Here is an 18,473-nt window from a genome sequence, read left to right on the forward strand (position 1 = left end):
TGCGCAGGCGAGGGCTAGGTATCTAGGTGCTAGCTATCGAGCGAGCGACCGAGCAAGAGCGAGCTAGCTAGCTAGCGCGCGAGCGCCCTCGCTCGTCGACGCGCTCGAGGGCGCCGCTACCCTCGCGCGACGCGCCCCGCCCCCCGCGCGGGTGGCAGCGAGGAGCGAGAGATCTGAGGCTAGGAGCGAGCGAGCGAGCGAGCGAAGGAAGCGGAGCACCGAGCGAGCGCCCGGCGCGCTGCCCGCGCTCCCGCCCCGATCGAGTGCCGCGCGCTCGAGGGCGCGCATCGCCGCCGCGTCGCAGCGAGCTAGCGAGCTACGAGCTAGCGAATCGAGTAGCGAGCGAGCTAGCGCGAGGTATCTATGTGCTCCTCTACCTCGCGGGTGTATCTCTCGCTCTCTCTCGCTAGCCTAGCGTTTCGCTTCCTCTCTCCTCTCGATGGCGCTCCTCTCTCACCCTAGTCTTAGGGATCTCTATTATCTAATCTATTGTCTATCTATCTTTATCTACTTCTATCTCTATCTAGTCTGGTCTGGCTATTGCTCGGTGCTCTTCTCTGTGGGCCTGTTTTATTATTAGCAGACAGCCAAAATAAATCTGCTTCGAGTCACAGTAGAGAGTATGGTGTTAATGATGCATGAGTCCAAGTAGTCCAGAAGTCGCACCAAGCCACACTCCAACCTAAGGACTGGAGCGTGTGGGGGGCTGTGGGTGTGGTTTGGGCTCTGTAGGACGCAGGGCTCATTGACACGCAGAACCTCCACGTGGACTCCAGCAGCTTTATTGGTTGGGCGGGGGTGGGGTAACGGCCTGGGGGCGGCGCCGCCCCCCGCGCGGAGGGCGCGCGCGCGCGCAGCGCCCGCCCCGCGCGCGCGAGCGAGGCGCGGTGCGCAGGCTCGCGCGCGCGCGCCGGGCGCCCGCCTCCGGCCCTCGGTGCCCGGCCTCTCCCGGCGCGAGGGCGCGCGCGCGCGCGAGGGCGCGCGCGGCGAGTGATGCGAGCGGTCGGAGTCGAGCGAGCGAGCGAGCGAGCTCCGCGTCAGCTCGGGGGGGGGGGAGCCCCTCGCGCGCGCGCAGCGCTGCGCGCGCTCGCGCGCCCGGCGCGCCCCCCGCGCGCGGGGGGGTGTGAGCGCCCCGCCGCGCGCGCATGGAGCGAGCGAGCGAGCGAGTCGAGCCAGCGAGGAGCGATCGACGTATCGGGCGGCCCTGCGCGCGCGAGCGCGCGAACGGCGCGCCCCGAGCGCGAGCTAGGGCGCGCGCGCGCGCGGCTGGGGCGCGGCTCGCGAGCGCAAGTCGCGCTGCGCGCGGGCGCCCCCCGCGCGGCCGGGCGCGCCGCTCCGCCGCGCGGCGGCGGCGCGGGCTCGCACCCCGCGCGTCCCGCCCGCGCGCGCGCGCCCCGCGCGCGAGGCGCGCGCGCGCGCGAGGGGCGCGCAGCGCACGAGCGGCTAGAAGCGAGCGAGCGGCGAGCGAGCGTAGCTGAGCGAGCGTTAGCGAGCGAGCGAGTCTGAGTGGTCTAGCTAAGAGAGCGAGCTCGGCGAGCGAGCGAAAATAGGGCGCCCCGGGTCGTGGGGGTCGGGGGGGAGAGCGACCCGTCGCGCGCGCTAGGCTAGCGAGCGAGGAGCGGCTAGGGAGCGAAGCGAGAGAGCCTTAGAGAGCCGAGCGAGGCCCCCGCGCGCGCGCGCGGCGCGCGCGCGCGCCCGCACCCCCCGCGCGCGTGCATGGAGCGAGCGCCCGTCGCCCGCCCGCTCGCCGCGCCCGGCCCTGCCCGCGCGAGGGCGCGCGCGCGAAGCGAGCGAGCATCTAGCGAGCTAGCGATGCGACGCGAGAGATCGAGCGCAGCGAGGGAGCGAGCGAGCGAGCTGCACGCCGCGAGCGGGCGCGAGCGCGCCTGGCGCGCGGCCCGCGACGCGCGTGCGCCGCGCGCGCAGCGCGAGCGCGAAGGAGCGATCGAGCGAGCGAGGAGCGAGCGAGCGGAGCAGCGAGCGATGCAGCGAGTCGAGGAGGGGTGGGTGGTGGGGGGGGGGGGGGGCGATCCCCCCCGCGCGCGCGAGCGAGGGCGCGCTTGGCGCGCGCCGCGCTCGCCCGCCCGCTCGCGCGAGACGGGGCGCTGGGCGCAGCGCCCTCGTCGCCGCGCGCCCTCCCGCCCGCGCGGGCCCGCCCCTCGCGCATGCGCTGCCGCGCGCGCGCGCGCGTGGAGGGGGCTGCGGCAGCGGAGCAGCTAGGCGCGAGAGCGAGTCGAGCGAGCGAGCGAGGCTGAGCTAGCGAAGGACGATGCGAGCGAGCAGCGATCGAGGCGAGCCACGGCGCGCGTCGTCGAGGTGGGAGCCAGCGCGCGCTAAGGAACGGGTAGCTAGTCGACGAGCGAGAGAGAGAGAGAGGAGCCAGCGGCGAGCGAGCGAGGCGAGGCGGAGCGAGCGATCGTAGCGTGCGCCCCGCGCCCCGGCCGAGCCGACCCCCGAACGACTCGCATCGCACCTGCGCGACCGGCGAGGGCGGCCGAGAGCAGAGTAGCGAGCCGCGAGCTAGGCTGAGCTTAGAAGCGATGTTATCGCGAGGGCTGTTAGCATCGAACGGCGCGACGGGCGGGGGGGGCGAGCGAGCGCGCGCGAGCACCGAGCGACCGTACCCCCGCCGCAGAGCGGCGCGCGACGTGGGCGCGGCGTCGCCGCGCGCAGGCTATCATACGAGGTGAGCCGGTCGCGAGCGGAGCTAGCGCTGAGCTAGGGCGGCGTCGCTGGGGGGGCGGGGGGGGGGGCGAGCGCCCGCAGCGCTGCGCGCGAGCGAGTCTAGCGCTGCGCTGCGAGCGCCCGCCAGCTCTCGCGAGGGCGTCTGGCGCAGCTGTGCAGCTGCGCGCGCGCGCGTAGCGAGCGGCGCGCCCCGCTCGCGCGTCGCGCCCGCCCCGCGTGCCTCTCCCCCGAGCGCGAGGTCGCCGCGCGCTGCTAGGGCGCTCGCGAAGAGAGCGATCAGCTGAGCAAGCGAGCAGCTAGGCGTGAGTCGAGCGAGTCGATGCCCGGAGCGGGGGGGGGGGAGCTCTCCGCGGCGCGCGGCGCAGCTGGCGCGCTCTAGCTCTCTGAGAGCTAGCGAGTAGCGCGAGCGCGAGCGGCGCCCGCCCGGACCGCCCTGCCCGCCCGCCCGCTCCGCACGCCAGCCCGCCCTCCGCCCGCCGGCGAGTTCCTGCGCGCTCGCATCTCTCGAGCGAGCGCTAGCTATCTAGGGACGCTCTCGCTCTCGCGCGCTGTCTAGCCCTCTCTCGCGAGCCAGCCCTCCCGCCCTCGATCTCCTTTTATCTTGCTCTCTCTCATGTCGCTCTGCTCGTCTCCCTCCCGCCCCCTCGCGCTATTTCGCTCTCATCTCCCTCCGTCCTCTCTCTCTTTCCTCCGCCGCGCTCTCGATTGAGCTTCTCATCGATCTCGTCGGCTGCTATCCCCCCTGTGTGTGTGTGGTGTTCTCGCGTCTGCTCTCTCTCCTGCTATCTATCGTCTTGTCATCGATCTATCGAGCGCTACGAGAGTCGATCATCTCGATAGCTATGCCGCCCGCTGTGTGTGTGGTGTGTATCTCCTCGCGTCTCTCTCCCGATTCGATCTATCTAATCATTCTATCTATATACTATCTATCTTATCTATATCTCTACTATCTATCTCTTCTATTCTCCTCTTTCTCTCCCCCCCTCTCTCTCTATTTCTCTCTCCTCTCATCTATCAGCTATCTATATTATCTACCTCTCTCATTTCTATCTCGATATCTATCGTTATCTCTCCCTCCCTCTCCCTCTTCTTATTCTTCTGTGTGTGGTGTGTGTGTGTGGTTTATCTATTCCCTTTCTCTCTCTCTTCTCTGTCTCTCTCTCGGGGGGGGGGTCTCTCCTTTCTCTCTCTTCTATCATTTTATTTTTATTACCCAGGCCTTGGCTGAGGCCTTCAAACGCTGTGCATGCAGGCAGTGCCCTGGCCTACTATAGGCCAAGTTTAGGGGCCGGATGTCCACAAACGCCGTTCCAAAGGGGCTCTGGGGGTCTTTGGAAGCCGGCAGCCAGGGAGGACCTTGGAAGCTGGCAGGACAACCAGGGGGTAAGTGCTTACCGGCGCTACCACCCCCCCCAACTTTTGACCCCGTTTTAGAGGGTCAGAAAGTAGTCTTATATGCTGGAAAATACGGTACTTCTTTTTTGTGCTCTCCCTCTACTGTCAGCATATTTCATTTTTTTCATTCTAATATTTATTTCCTTGTTCAAATCATACCAACAATATTCCCACACAATTTAATCATGCATGGAAAAGATATTCATATGTGGCATGGGCCTAGATCTGCAGGTCTGGGGCCTAGAGGAAGGCTGAAGAAGAGACCCAGGCAAGTCAGAGCCTGTCGTTCTCCCTGTGGCAGAACAGCCTCAGCCAGCTTTCCCTGCTGAATAGCATCACCTAGGACATCCTGTGGAAGTCCAGCCTCAGCCAGCAGGACAAAGGCAAGAAGACTCATCTACTGATGAGGCAGAGAACACAGCTGGGGCCATAAGTGCACAATAAGGAGGAGGAATTAAAGGTTACAACAAAGACACTCAGCCAGGCTGCGGGCCAAGCAGCAACAGGGGAGCTCTGAATAGGACCAGCTGGTTGTCAGGCCATTTAAGATCTGAGTCTGCCTGAGGCTAGTGTTGGAAACATCTCATCTGTTTCCTGGTCAGCATTCCTGTCCCTAATGCCTGTTTCCAATCTCTTGCATTTCATACCTTGGGCTTCTTGACTTCTTTGACTCTTGGACTGTGTTGACCTTGATTCTTGCTGCCTCCCTCTACTTGGACTGCTTGAGGAAGGCCTTTCTCCTGACGGACTCCCACAGGCAAGGATGCTTTCTAGCTGATAATAATTTACTACCTCTTTTTGCACGATCAGTTGATGGTTCCCTCCCAGCCTGCCTGCGTTCGGTGAATCAGGACAGTATGAAAGAGTAAGATCTGTAATGAAACCTGTACTCCTGTGTAATTGATACAGGTGGCAAAAGGGTTTCCTGAGGTAGTTGGGGTAGTTTTGGGGCTGGTGTTCTAGAAAGTCTTCCCAGCTTGTATTGCTGGAGACTTTAATGTCCAAACTGAGTCTGACTTGGCAGGACTGGCTTAGGACTTCATGTCTGTCATCATAGCCATGGGGCTGTGCCAAGTGGTATTGGGACCTACCCATGTTGCTGGGCACACTCTGGGCCTTGTTTTCTGCAGTACAGGCATTTAACTACTGCACCACCAGGGCTCCTTTATTGCTTAATGCTGTAAGCCGCCCCAATTGCAATGCTCAGAGGGGCGGGATAAAAATAATAATAATTATTATTATCATCATTATTATCTAAATTCAGTTTTCTCTGGAAAAAATTGCATCCTTGCTTTGCTTGTCCCAATTCCTATCTTTGCTGGCTACGTTGATTGTATAGGAGATTTAACTGCAGTCTATCTTTCACTTGTTCTCTTGACATAATGGAAGCATCATTTTACCAGTCTTGATTTTAAAGCTACCCAAATATATGTTGAAATTAAAGGTTTCACAACAACAACCAACATTTCTTATGATTTGTAAAAGAGAAAATGTTTGTAATTAACCAGAATCTAGTAAGTGTAAGTTTGATATGCTGCTGCTAAATTAGAGCTGGTCCTTTTTTAAAATGCACAAACATATACATTTTCTCTTTCCTCTTGAAAGACCTATTCAGCCATAAGTTATATCAAGGGTTAACTGAATATTAGATCAGTAGAAACCCTGTGAGTGAACAGTGTATACACATGACCTGCAGTTAGCACTGCGGTATTCTGGGTTTGCTGCAAAAATTGACCTCTCCTTTGCATGGAATTTAACAGGCTCACAATGCCTTGCTTGAGCTGAACAGAAACTTCAGCACAAGAAAGTAGCGGCTCTACCTAGCAGCACACTCACAGTCGAAGTGATCAATATACCTGAAAGACAGTAAACCTATAATTTGAATGTAAAACCTCTGTTGATAGAGAAAAAGCTTCTCAATATCATCTTGCTCTTTCCATCTTGTCCTTTTCGGGCAGGAGCCAGAAGAGATCATTGGAGCCTGCAGTATTACGTCACTGAGGGACTCTGGACCAATGTCTCACTTGGATGGCAGGCTGAGCAGATTCAGTCTTTTAACTACTGAGAAAGGGACGTTGCAAATATGGCACATTGGGAATGAATAAAGGAGGCACCCTTGATTTTTTAAAAATATACCATCAGAATGCTTTTCCATAGTTACACAATTATTTTAAAGCAGAATCTTTTCACCCAGCATTAGATCCAATGCTGGCTAAAAAGTAAAATACCATTTGATATATATTTTTTTATGCCTTCAGTGTCAAGCATTGTAGCTAAGCAAACAAACTAAAATCACAGCATAGGAAACATTATACATTAGTATACTCATTTGTCAAGTCCAGAGATGCTGACACTTAAATGAACTTCAAGGCATCACTTGAATTATTCTTAGTATGTTACTTTATTTATGCCATCTCATATTGCAAACAATAAAGTAGAAGAAATAGTAGGACGTTAAAACTGGGTGTCTTGTTTTGAGAATACCAATATATATGCTAATATGTGTAATGAATTGCTGGCCCTTTTATCAGGTTGTGGGACTTCAAAGACTAACACATGGCATATTATGGCATAAGTTTTCATGACTTCTGTCCAGTTCATCAAATTCTTGAAATGTTACCTCAGTTGACAGATTTATATACACAAGCTTGAGTGCTCATGTATCTTCTTTTTCAAAGGTGTTTCCCAGGTAATCTTGAATAAGGAGGCAAGGAGGAACCTCCTTATCTGATAAATGACAGGGCCAATATTTGAAAAGCCTTCTGTTAATACGTTCAAGTTCTCTGTTTAATGAAGAAGCAGCCCTACACATTTAGATGCGTGAGGGAGAAAAATCTGTCATTTTCCCACTCGTCCCCTTGTGATAAAACATAAACTGAATTAAATGCAAATTGAACTTGACAATGCAATGGAAACCAGCATTTGCTGTCTGGAACAAACCAATTCATCATGCCTAATAATGATGGGAGCACCCCTGGGTAATGTTGGTGGAGGACTGGGACTCATAGCCTCCAATCATATTATGAGTAGGGATGGTAGGGAAATCCACCACAGATCTTGCTAGTCTCAAATTTGCCCTGTATACACACACACACACACACACACACACACACACACAGAGTAAGTATATATACTCTCTTTCTTACCCTCTTTCTACCACCCTCCACCTTTAGTAGCATTATTGTCTTTTCTAGTGAAGCATGACTTCTCATGATGTGGCCAAAGTATGATGGCCTCAGTTTAGTCACCTTGTCTTATTATTTATATTATATGTAAATTATATTTACAGTGGGCCCTCTCCTTACGCAGGGGATTCGTTCCTGATCCCCCCGCATAAGGGAAAATCCACCTATGCTCGAGCCCCATAGGAAATAATCAAAGGAGTCACAGACAGAATAGGCAAAGTGGTGAAGAAACACAACCTACAAATGGTTTACAAACCGACCAAGAAAATCTAGCAAATGCTATGCTCAGCGAAAGACAGGAGAGACCCTCTCACAGCCACAGGAGTTTACCGCATACCATGTCTACATAGGAACCACCAAACGCAGTGTGCAAACAAGAATCAAGGAACATGAGAGACACTGCAGACTGGGTCAGCCAGAAAAATCAGTAGCAGCAGAACATGTCACAAACCACCCTGGGCACAAAATGCTGTTTAAAAACACTGAAATTTTGGACCATGCTAACAACTATCAGATCAGAATGTACAGGGAAGCCATTAAAATCCACAAACACTTGGACAACTTCAACAGGAAAGAAGAACCCTTAAACTAAATAAAGTTTGACTACCAGTCCTGAAGAACATCAAAACCAGGGCTCAGCAAATGGGAAACCATTCAGAGTCAGGGGCTTTCCCAGCAGACAATGATCACCAATTAGCAGACACTAATCCTCTTTGCATATACTCCTACCCTGAGGAGTATGCTTGGACAGAAGCATCAACAACAGAACAATACACAGATTAACATGGGAATCACTCCTCCTTACCTAGGATCACACTGTATATACATTTAACCACTCTCTTCCAGGTCAGCATTCTCTGAAGATGCCAGCCACAGTTGCTGGTGAAACGTCAAGAATAAACTCTTCTAGAACATGGCCACATAGCCCCAAAACCCCACAAAAAACTGTGGATGCCAGCCATGAAAGTCTTCAACTTCACAATGCCAAAGAACTTACAAAATTCCAGCAGGCACAACTATTTGTATTCATACTAAAGGATGGATGGATGGATGGATGGATGGATGGATGGATGGATGGATGAATGAGACAGTAGAGGGGGTCAGTACTTCCAGGGCAGAGTAAACTCTTGCCTTTCACCAGGGGTTGGTTGGCTGGTTGGATGGATGGATGGATGAGTTAAGGTACAGTACTTACATTGAGCTGTGGATAAGTCGACTTAGGTTTTTTGGGTCACTTTTTAACCTACATTTCTAGACTTATACATGAGTATATTCAGTAAATCTATGACAATGGTCACAAATTATTTAAACACAAATCGTTTCAGCCCCTGAACACAAAGTATGGGAGGATGTGGAGAGTCAAACAAGGGAAGAACAGCATTAGCCTTTCTCGTGAGCTTAGTTTTGTTGCCTTGCAGAAAACCCCCTGCACAAGACAATTAGGTTCATTTTGAACAACTGGGAAACAGACCATAGTGGGAGCTTCTTTCATCCAGTCTGTTCAGTCCTAATTTGGGCGCCAGACTCTAATATTGTACAGTGAGCCCGCGCCATACGCGTGCTCCATATAGGCAGCTTTCAGCACACCGAGCATTCGCCTGGGAAGCGGGCGAATGCTCGGTGTGCACACATTGCTGTGCGGTGGGCACGATCCCCATTATATCCAATGGGGCTCATGAATGGCTCGCACGGCCACACAGTGAGCATGAGCCTCATTGGATATAATGGGGCTCAAGTATACACTTTTTTTGCTTTACGCAGGGGGGGTTGCAGAACAGATCCCCCATGTAAAGCAAGGGCCCACTGTATTTTGTTGAACTTCACATATTTAAACTTGATAAATCAAGCTATGCGATCTACTGAATAATTTCCTTTGAATTGTTTTGTTTCTTTCAAGTGCTCTGAAGCTTTGAGCAAGCTGATTCAACCCACCATAGCAAAGTAACTGCATTCCCTGTTTTGCATGAGTCATTCAGTGATTGCAAGCTGTCTGTAACATTGTTGTCAAAAAGGATGTTGACAAGCTGGAGCGTGTCCAAAGGAGGGTGGTCAAAATGGTGAAGGGTCTGGAAACCATGCCCTATGAAAAGAGACATAGGGAGCTGGGGATGTTTAGCCAGGAGAAGAGATGGTTAAGAGGTGATATGATAGCCCTATTTAAGTATTTGAAGGGGTGTCATATTGAGGATGGAGCAATCTTGCTGCTCCATAGAATAGGACCTGGCACAATGGATGCAAGCTACAGGAAAAGAGACTCCACTTCAACATTAGGAGAAACTTCCTGACAATAAGAGCTGTTCAATAGTGGGACACACTCCCTCAGGGTGTGGTGGAGTCTCCTTCTTTAAAGGTCTTTAAACAGAGGCTGGACGGTCAACTGTTGGGGGTGCTTTGATTATGAGTTCCTGCATGACAGGGGGTTGGACTGGATGGCCCTTGTGGTCTCTTCCAACTCTACGATTCTGTGATACATACCGTATATGATGGAAACTCCTGGGTTTCCTCTTAGAAATGAATGAAGAAACTGCTTTCTGTCTTAACAACAAACAGTACTCTTTTAAAAATGTCAATTTTGGTTTGTCAGCTATTGAGAGAGAACTCTGAAAAGAAGGTGTAGGCCTAAAGGCCTATATCCAATGGCTAATCCCAACTAGATGAGACCCATTGAATGAAAGGAACCCAGTCCAATTGATTCAGTGGATATACTAGTTGGAGCAAGCAAAAGGTTTAAGCTGAGTTTATTATGCTTGCTGTTTTCCTATGTGTCCTGCACATAGACTGAAATATGCAAACGAAGGCTGACTAAAAATCTGATTTAAAAAAATCTGCTGAGGTAAGGCATATTGCTGTAAGTATAAGGACACTATTTTCTCACTATGATAATTACGTAGCGATGTGCTATAAATGTTAATTGCTATTGATGATATTTAGTAAAATCCAACAATCTTTACAATACATGTTCTTTTTGCTGCAGAATAACACTATGAAGCTTGAGCATGAAGGGGTGTAACAAATGGGCATGAAAGAGTAACCCGAATCAGCTCTGGCTGGAAATGGGGAGGAACCCCATTGTCCCAAGGTGGGCCATGGGCGCAGGGGCTGACTGGCACCGCTAGGGGTCAGACTATCCTGGTTCCTTTTTCTTAAAGTCCTAAGGACTGGGGTGTGGCTTCTGGCTACTTTGGGGGCATGCGTCATTTAAACAGCATGCTTCCAAAGTGACCGGAAACCACTTCATTTGACCCATCTGTTTGGGCCTGTAGTCATGTATGCATTTAAGGGTTAATGGTAACAATTGGCTATTGATTGGATTATGTGTTTTCATCAAGTGCATGCATAAATCATGCAGTTACTTTTTTTATAACCTTTATTAATATATATTTACATTTTTTGAAAAAAGAGACACAGATTTCAATAACATCCTCTTCCATATAAATCTCATTAATCTCTTCCCTTCCCCTCCCCAATTTTTTCCCTTACTGTTGTTGCTATAGCTTACTTACAGCCTAGATGCATTATTTCTCAAATCTGTTTTCTCATTTCTTTATCTCACATCTTCCAATTTTTTTCTAGATAGTTGCTAAAACTATGTATTAATTTAATCTTTTCGCTTCTTTATGAGTTATTTATATTGTCCATCTTTTTTACAATATTATAGTAAAGATTCCCACATACAGTTTTCATCCATATTCTCTTCTCTCATTGAGAGTGTTATTTTATCCATTTGTATAGTGTCTAATGCCTTTCTCAGCCAGTCGTCGATACATGGCATCTCTTTTCTTCTCCATTGCTTAGCTAATACTATTCTGGCAGATGTTATTAAGTATAATATTGGTTTCAGCGTTTTCCTTATTTCTTTATTTTTTCACCATGTTTAAAAGATATAATTCTGGTGTTGATGGGAAATCCAATTCTAGTATTTCTTGTATACATTTGTGTACATCTTTCCAGAATTTATTCACCTTCGGTCACGTCCACCACATATGATAGAATGTCCCCACTTGCATTTCACATTTGCAACATTTCCCTTTGACATTTTCATATATTTTGGATAGTCTGTGTGGGGTTAAATACCACCATTTTGAGCAGTCCGAGCGTGGCTTTGGTGTGACTTCTGGACTCTTAGGACGCATGCATCATTGAATCACCATACCTCCACTGTGACTCGAAGCAGCTTTATTTTGGCTGTCTGTAACAGGCCTCTGTTAGTGAATTGTGGCCTAAATTGTGATTATCTATAGAGAGCCAGCATGGCACAGTGGTTTCAGTGTTGGATAGGACTCTGGAGACCAAGATTCAATTCCACTTGGCCATGAAACCCACTGGATGACCTTGAGCATGTCACACTCTCTCAGCTTCAGAGGAAGGCAATGTCAACCCCCTTGAAAAAACTTACCAAGAAAACCCCATGATAGGTTTGCCTCTGACATAAGTCAGAAATGACTTGAAGGCACACAATACCACATTGATATTTAATTTCTTGCAGTGCACATTTGTTGTGACACAGATTTTTCCTTATTTTTAGTTATTTTTTTATGCCACCTCAGTCATTAAAAGGAAATGCGATGAAAATCTATGAATAAATAAAATCTGTTCTGAGAAGAGTGCAACCTTGTGAAAAAAAGCCGAGAATAGGAGAATTTGAATAAGGGTGTTACAGGTCACATGTTGCTGGTCATACAATATAAGTAAAAGTATACTTAAAAGTATACTTATGGAGCCCTGGTGGCGCAGTGGTTAAATGCCTGTACTGCAGCCATTCACTCAAAACCACAAGGTTGCGAGTTCAAGACCAGCAAAAGGGCCCAAGCTCGACTCAGGCTTGCATCCTTCCGAGGTCGCTAAAATGAGTACCCAGACTGTTGGGGGCAAATTAGCTTACTTGCTAATTAGCTTAATTGCTGTTTACCGCTATGATCTTTGGAATAGCGGTATATAAATAAAACAAATTATTATTATTATTATTATTAATTAAAAAAATAGCACAGTTACCATACATCACACAGAAATGTAGAACTGTTATGTTCTGTGCCACACCATCCGTGTTGTATGTTACTAACAAAAAGTGTGCTATGTATTACTGACAAAGACATTCTGTGGTGATGACATCTGCTGTGCTGGATATGGTCATGTTACATCTATTGTTTTGCTGCATTTGCAGCTTCACCTTTCTCGAGCCTTTGATAACTGAGATAAATCTGAAAGGATGCTCTGGGGTCATGATCATCTGAACTAGCTTTCCCTCTAGGTTTCTGTATTGCTGCTATTGTATATCTGCCTATACTTTGTACTGCTGTTGCTGTCTGTGGTACCAAAAGGCAAACACTTCTTGAGTTCTTTATGTAGCTAGTTTGTGCAAGATACAACCAAATTCTACCGGTTAATTCATTTGTGAGATGAGAACATCTCCTTTTTAAAAATGCTGGTGAGAGAATGAAGGGTGGAATTAGAAAGAAAAGATCAATCCATCTAGTTTCAGAGTGCTTTGTGTATGAATGTGGAATGGATCTTTTCAAATATTTATAAAAACTGTATTGACTTTATACAATACAAAAAAATCTGTCAAGAGAAATGTACATGGATGCAACCCGGGCAATGAATGCTATACTTTTTAAAACAGCTTTATATAGGTACATGTTTTAAAATAATATCTCTGTTTTTATGCCGTTAAACACCATACTCTCTTTCTTGTGATGTGCAATATTGCATTGCCAGGTATACACATCTGATAAATTGTGCAGTTGAATAAATATGAGGTGATATAAATGTCTTGAGCATGGAACTAATTGGTTGATATCTAATTGGTAAGAACATGAAACAAATTACTGTTGCCTCTTGACAAATGAGAGTAAAAACAGACTAACAAATAAAAAATGGTGGATATTTTATATTTAGCACACATTTCCAGTATTCTGACCAACTGATGTTTAGGACAGAGAATGTATATGCCTATCCTATCTGTGTCACAACTGATTTAACTCTGGTTCAAGAGGATGCAGTGTTTATTTTCCACTAACAGAACTGCTACTGGATGATTTCTTTCTTGCATTACCCCAAGACCTGAAACCCTGTTCCAGAGGGTGGGAAATGCTCTACAGCAGATTTTCAGGTGGTGCAGAGGACCGCAGGGAGAAAGTCCCATCACACCAACAGATGCGAGTTAGCATAACATTGGATTTAGGCTATCATGTTCTGCATTTGTGTTAGCAGATGTTACAAAGAAAGGGAGAAATTTGGGGTGGGACTCATGCAGCTTTCATAACTATCTAGTTTCAATACAAGACTAACTGGAATATTCATGCATGAAAGGGGAAATCTAATCCAATACAGTTGTACAATACAGTTGTACTAAAGGTTGCTAAATGTTATGCTGCTGATGAGCTTGGTCAAGGAGCAGGGTGGGTTTTTTAAAAAAAAATTCTCTAAGATTTGTTTGTTTGTTTGTACATGGGAATTTATTGGACAATTTTTTTCCTGTAACAACCTGCTCTCTGTGTGGATCAGAGTATATAAGTAACATTTGAATTAAGTTTTGGAAAACCTTTGAAATAGATTCTGTACAATTTTCGTCATTAGAGACAGTGACAGATTGAATCTTCTTTGTTGCCTCTATTTTTAGTTTCCAATTGTTTACTCTTTCTGCAGACAGCTGTCAAGAGAAAAATGTTAAGACTGCAATTTGCAGTCCTATGCACAGTTATTTTTGAGATAAAATATTGATAAATATTCCATTGAACTTGAAGAGAAGCCTGTCCTGATGTCAGAGGCTTTAGCTTCCCATGGTGCTTATGTCTGTCTTAGAGCCTCTTATTCTCTCTCCCCACCTCTCTCTGACTGAGAGGTTCCAAATTTCAGATCCCTCTGGCATTGTAACTGATAAATTAACCCCTTGTTAGCTGGGTGTAGCTTAGTTCACTTCCACTACATAATATATGAGCACATTATCAAAGCATGTCAGTATCTTTGAAAGAAGAGAAGTACGGATTCCTTAAAGTGACTCCCATTTTCCATAGAATGTGGAGAAGCTGATAATTGGGTATTGCCTCTATCGGTTGCACAGGACAAATGCCTGGATCTTGCTGGACTCAACAACTCTTCACAGTATTCTTATTCCTCAGGCTGCATCTTCATTTCAGAAAAAAGAGATTGTGTTCCCCATCTTGTTGTTATTCTCTCTCTTTTTTCTTTAAACCACTTCAGAATAGCAAAACATTTATCTTAACTGATATTTATTGTTCCCAAATAAGTGTGAACAATTCAGAGCACAGAGTTGAAGTCAAAATGGTGTAACACAAAATGGTGTTTTAGTTCATGCAGATTTTACTGACCATAATAGGAGTTACCACTGCCAGTCCAGTTAGCTTCAGTACATGAAGTGAAGGGAATGCTGCCGTGTCTTTTGCTCTAAGTGACAAAATGTCTTCTGCAAATCTTATTCAGGGTCTTGAGAAGGAGTTGTCAACCATGGTGAGATGTTCACCACCCAACCATGCTTCACCATCCATACCTTAGATGCCCTCTATAGCTATTGTGTTTAGCTTTTGTGGCTTAAAGGTTTGTATGACGTTTGTTGTTGTTATGTGCCTTCAAGTCATTTTTGACTTACGGTGACCCTAAGGAGAATGTATATGGGTTTTCTTGGCAGAATTTGTTTGGAGGGAGGGGATGGCACAGATTGCCTTTGCCTTCCTCTGAGGCTGAGAAAGTGTGATTTGCCCAAGGTTTCCTTGGCTGAACAGAGATTTGAATCCTTGAATCCCAGTGTCCAAGTCCAACACTCAAACCACTACATTATGGTGTCTCTCATGTGTGAATCCTTTGGAACTATATCGGCAGTCATCAATATGGAATTTGCTGTTCATAGTTAAACTGTGCCTCTGTCAATCAATATAGCTTTTGGAGGAGGGTGTGTTACCTGATATCCTTTAAAGTAGGAATTTTATCACCTAAAAAACCTAAATGTTATTGGCCTAAATTCACTTCCTGCTCACAACTAGAATAGACCCAATGAATCAATGGGAACTTTGTAAGTCAGCACTTGTGTACATTCTCTTGATTCAACCAATCTTCTCTAACTGGAATTAGTAATTAGCTCAATGCATTTCTGATCAGACTCAAATCTTGCTTTTCATAGGTTAAGTTGATGAAGTGCATATCCACTAACCAGTTGCAACCTTTCCTGGATAAAACTAGTGTTCTGGATCCACTTTAATATGAATTCAGAGGCAGCTTAGAGAGAAATTGTGTGTGTTGCAGTGGTAGCTGATAGGAAGTGAATGTCAATTTTCTGCTGGATCTCTCAATAGCTTTTTAAGAAACCCTTTACTGGTTTAAATGATTGTTAAATATTGCCTTAAGGCTTTTAGGTTTTTTTCTCACTATTTTGAGTTTATTGTTTTTGTTAATTTAAAGTGCTTTGTATTTTTGTTAAGTATTTTAAATTGCAATATGTGGGTTTTGAAAAAAAGATGACTAACTTGTTCTAGGAACCAAGGTATTTAAGCAGTGAGGGAGAAGAACATAGGTGAAGGACATCGAGGGAGGATGAATTAAGCTTGGCATCCATCCTCTATTTCCATTCTGTTGTGAATTAATTTGAAGTGGCTTACTGTTTTTGTTTTGTTAAGAAGCATTGTGGCACTGTTACGCACACATGTGGTTAGCTCCTGTTTTATACACATTTCTTGGGGGGAAATGTTTTCCTGTACATCTCCTATAAGTGACAGTCTGTTCTTCTTATGGCTACAAAAGTTCAGTGTAGTATTACTGCTAATGAATACACTCTGATTTCGTTGGTTAGTTTCTTCATATTGCATTTCTTACTTTAATACACAGAAAGATTTTTTAAAACATCTCTTTTCTTTTAGCTGTCTCCGTAATGAGGTACAGTGCTTCATCATTTGGATTTGCTGTAAGTAATCACCCAACTGAAGTATATATTGTAGACTCTCCTGGACTAGATCATTTTCTTATTCCACTGTAGATGTCACAAGGACTACCAGTTCAAAATGAAAGAATTTTGATTCAATAGAGAAATAGTACATGAAATTACAGTATTGATCTCTTGCATTCTATATTTCTATCATCTCTTTAATGTCTTAAAACAAAAGAGATTGGACATGAAACTAGCACTTTTCTCCAACTTTCAGTATATGTACATTATAAAGTTATAGCAGTTTGGGAACATTTTTATTAGTTTGGTAAAGAAATTCTCTGCTAGAGAGTGCTAGTGTCTAGTTCAGTGGGAGGTTTTTGCTAGAGAAAACCTCTAGCAAAAACCTCTATGTAGGGATGGGAAGGCCCAGAACAATCTGGAAAAAACTGGGGGGGGGATCCCCATTACTTTCTCTTTTTTTGCCCTTAAGCATTTTTTCCAGAAAAAAACAGATTATACAATTTCCTTTTAGAATGAGGAATAAAATATTTAAGATAAGACAGAGTAAAGATATATTAACAGTCCCTTTCTTTACCTGCTTGGCCCTGTGTAAGACTAGAGCAAACAAAATAATGTACTTCATTTTATAATGTTGGTTGCTTATTCAACTTTCACTTTCCCTCCCTTTACGTCCCCTCATAAATTGGCAAAAGCAAAGAGACTCTTTATAGTGTAGGTGTTCATTGTACTTCAGGATCTTAATTATAGAATCTTAAGAGTTGGAAGGGACTTACAAGGGCAATTTAGTCCAACCCCTGCCATGCAGGAACACAGTTAAAACACTCATGAAATATTCCCATCACACCTCTGCTTAAAGACCCTCAAGAATTAAAGCCAATCCTCTCTAAGGGAATCTGTTCCACTGTTGAAAAGTAAAGTAAATTAAATTATTAATTATTTTTTGAATAAACTGTACCTTTAATATACACATGTGATGTTTTTATTCAAAGCCAAGTTATAAATATTGCATTTCATGTACCTTAAGTAATACATTAACTTTTTATCTGTAAAGTGCACAAATGTTGGATTTTAAAAAAAAAAATCAAAGAATTTTCCTTTTTTCCTGAATAAACAAAGAAACAAGCCCCCCCCCCAAAAAAATCCCTTTATGGTTTCAACATTTCTTGAAATTTTACATCTCTGCTTCTACATACCCATACCAGAATACAAGGTATAGGATTTCATACATAGCTGGATGCTATGTTAAGGTGGAAACCTGTCCAGAAATTCTTTTAGCCGAGTTCTGACTACCCTGACTCATATCTGACTCATGTTGTAGAAATGTGGAAAATATCTATGCTAACTACCATGGCTCTAACCTATTGAATCCTCAAATTTGTAGTTTGCTCAAGTACTTGGGATTTTATGCTTCGGAGCACTAATGCTACCATTCAAAAGTAGATTAGTATGGTGTTGATATACTTTACATCCATTACTTTGGTGTATCACAGTTCTCTGATGTGAGGAGCTGGCAACCCCCCCTCCATGTGACAGTATCACATTTGTGCCCATTGGTTACACTTTTTTCTTTCTTTCTGAAAACTTGTCAGGGACCAGCAGCTGATGGCTTGTGGACCAGCCCACCACTTGCTCCACTATACAGAATTCCATCATTTATAATTTTATGGGTTACTTAGAATTCTGTGCCGAAGAATTTGCGTGAATTTCATGTACAGTTGTCCCTCCATATTCGCTAGGGTTAGGGGAACCAGACCCCCGTGAATATGGAAAAACCGCAGATAACAAGAACACTGTTTTTACCTGAGAGGACACCTCTCTAGGAATCTCTAGGTCCTCCAGTGCAACTCTGTGGTCAATGTCCAACATACACTGACCATAGGATGGCACTGGAGTAGCTACAAATGGTCTTTCAGTGCAACTTTTAGTTAAAGTTGATCACAGAGTTGCACTGGAGGACCTAGACAGTCCTACAGAGAACATATTAATTAAATCCGTGAATAATCAAATCCGCAAATATCAAAGCCACTAATATGGAGGGATGACTGTATTGCCCAGGAACTCTCAGTCAAAGCATCCCCGACAGATGGCCATCCAGCCTCTGCTTAAAGACCTCCAAGGAAGGAGACTCCATTACACTCCAAGGGAGTGTGTTCCACTGTTGAACAGCCCTTACTGTCAGGAAGTTCCTCCTAATGTTGAGCTGGAATCTCTTTTCCTGGAGGTTGCATCCATTGCTCTGGGTCCTAGTCTCTGGAGCAGCAGAAAACAAGTTAGCTTCCTCCTCAATATGACATCCCTTTAAATATTTAAAC

At 46.2% G+C, this 18,473-nt stretch overlaps 1 protein-coding gene across 1 annotated transcript in view; it reads left to right on the forward strand.

Annotated features, from left to right (window-relative positions):
- TMEM163 (transmembrane protein 163) overlaps positions 1 to 18,473 on the forward strand; it is a 108,053-nt gene that overhangs the window by 43,522 nt on the left and 46,058 nt on the right. The window contains exon 3 of the mRNA XM_042462239.1: positions 16,133 to 16,176. Coding sequence (XP_042318173.1) covers positions 16,133 to 16,176 — 44 coding nt within the window. The remainder of the gene's footprint in view (positions 1 to 16,132; positions 16,177 to 18,473) is intronic.

Source organism: Sceloporus undulatus, chromosome 1, assembly GCF_019175285.1.
Source record: "Sceloporus undulatus isolate JIND9_A2432 ecotype Alabama chromosome 1, SceUnd_v1.1, whole genome shotgun sequence".
Lineage (NCBI taxonomy): Eukaryota > Metazoa > Chordata > Lepidosauria > Squamata > Phrynosomatidae > Sceloporus > Sceloporus undulatus.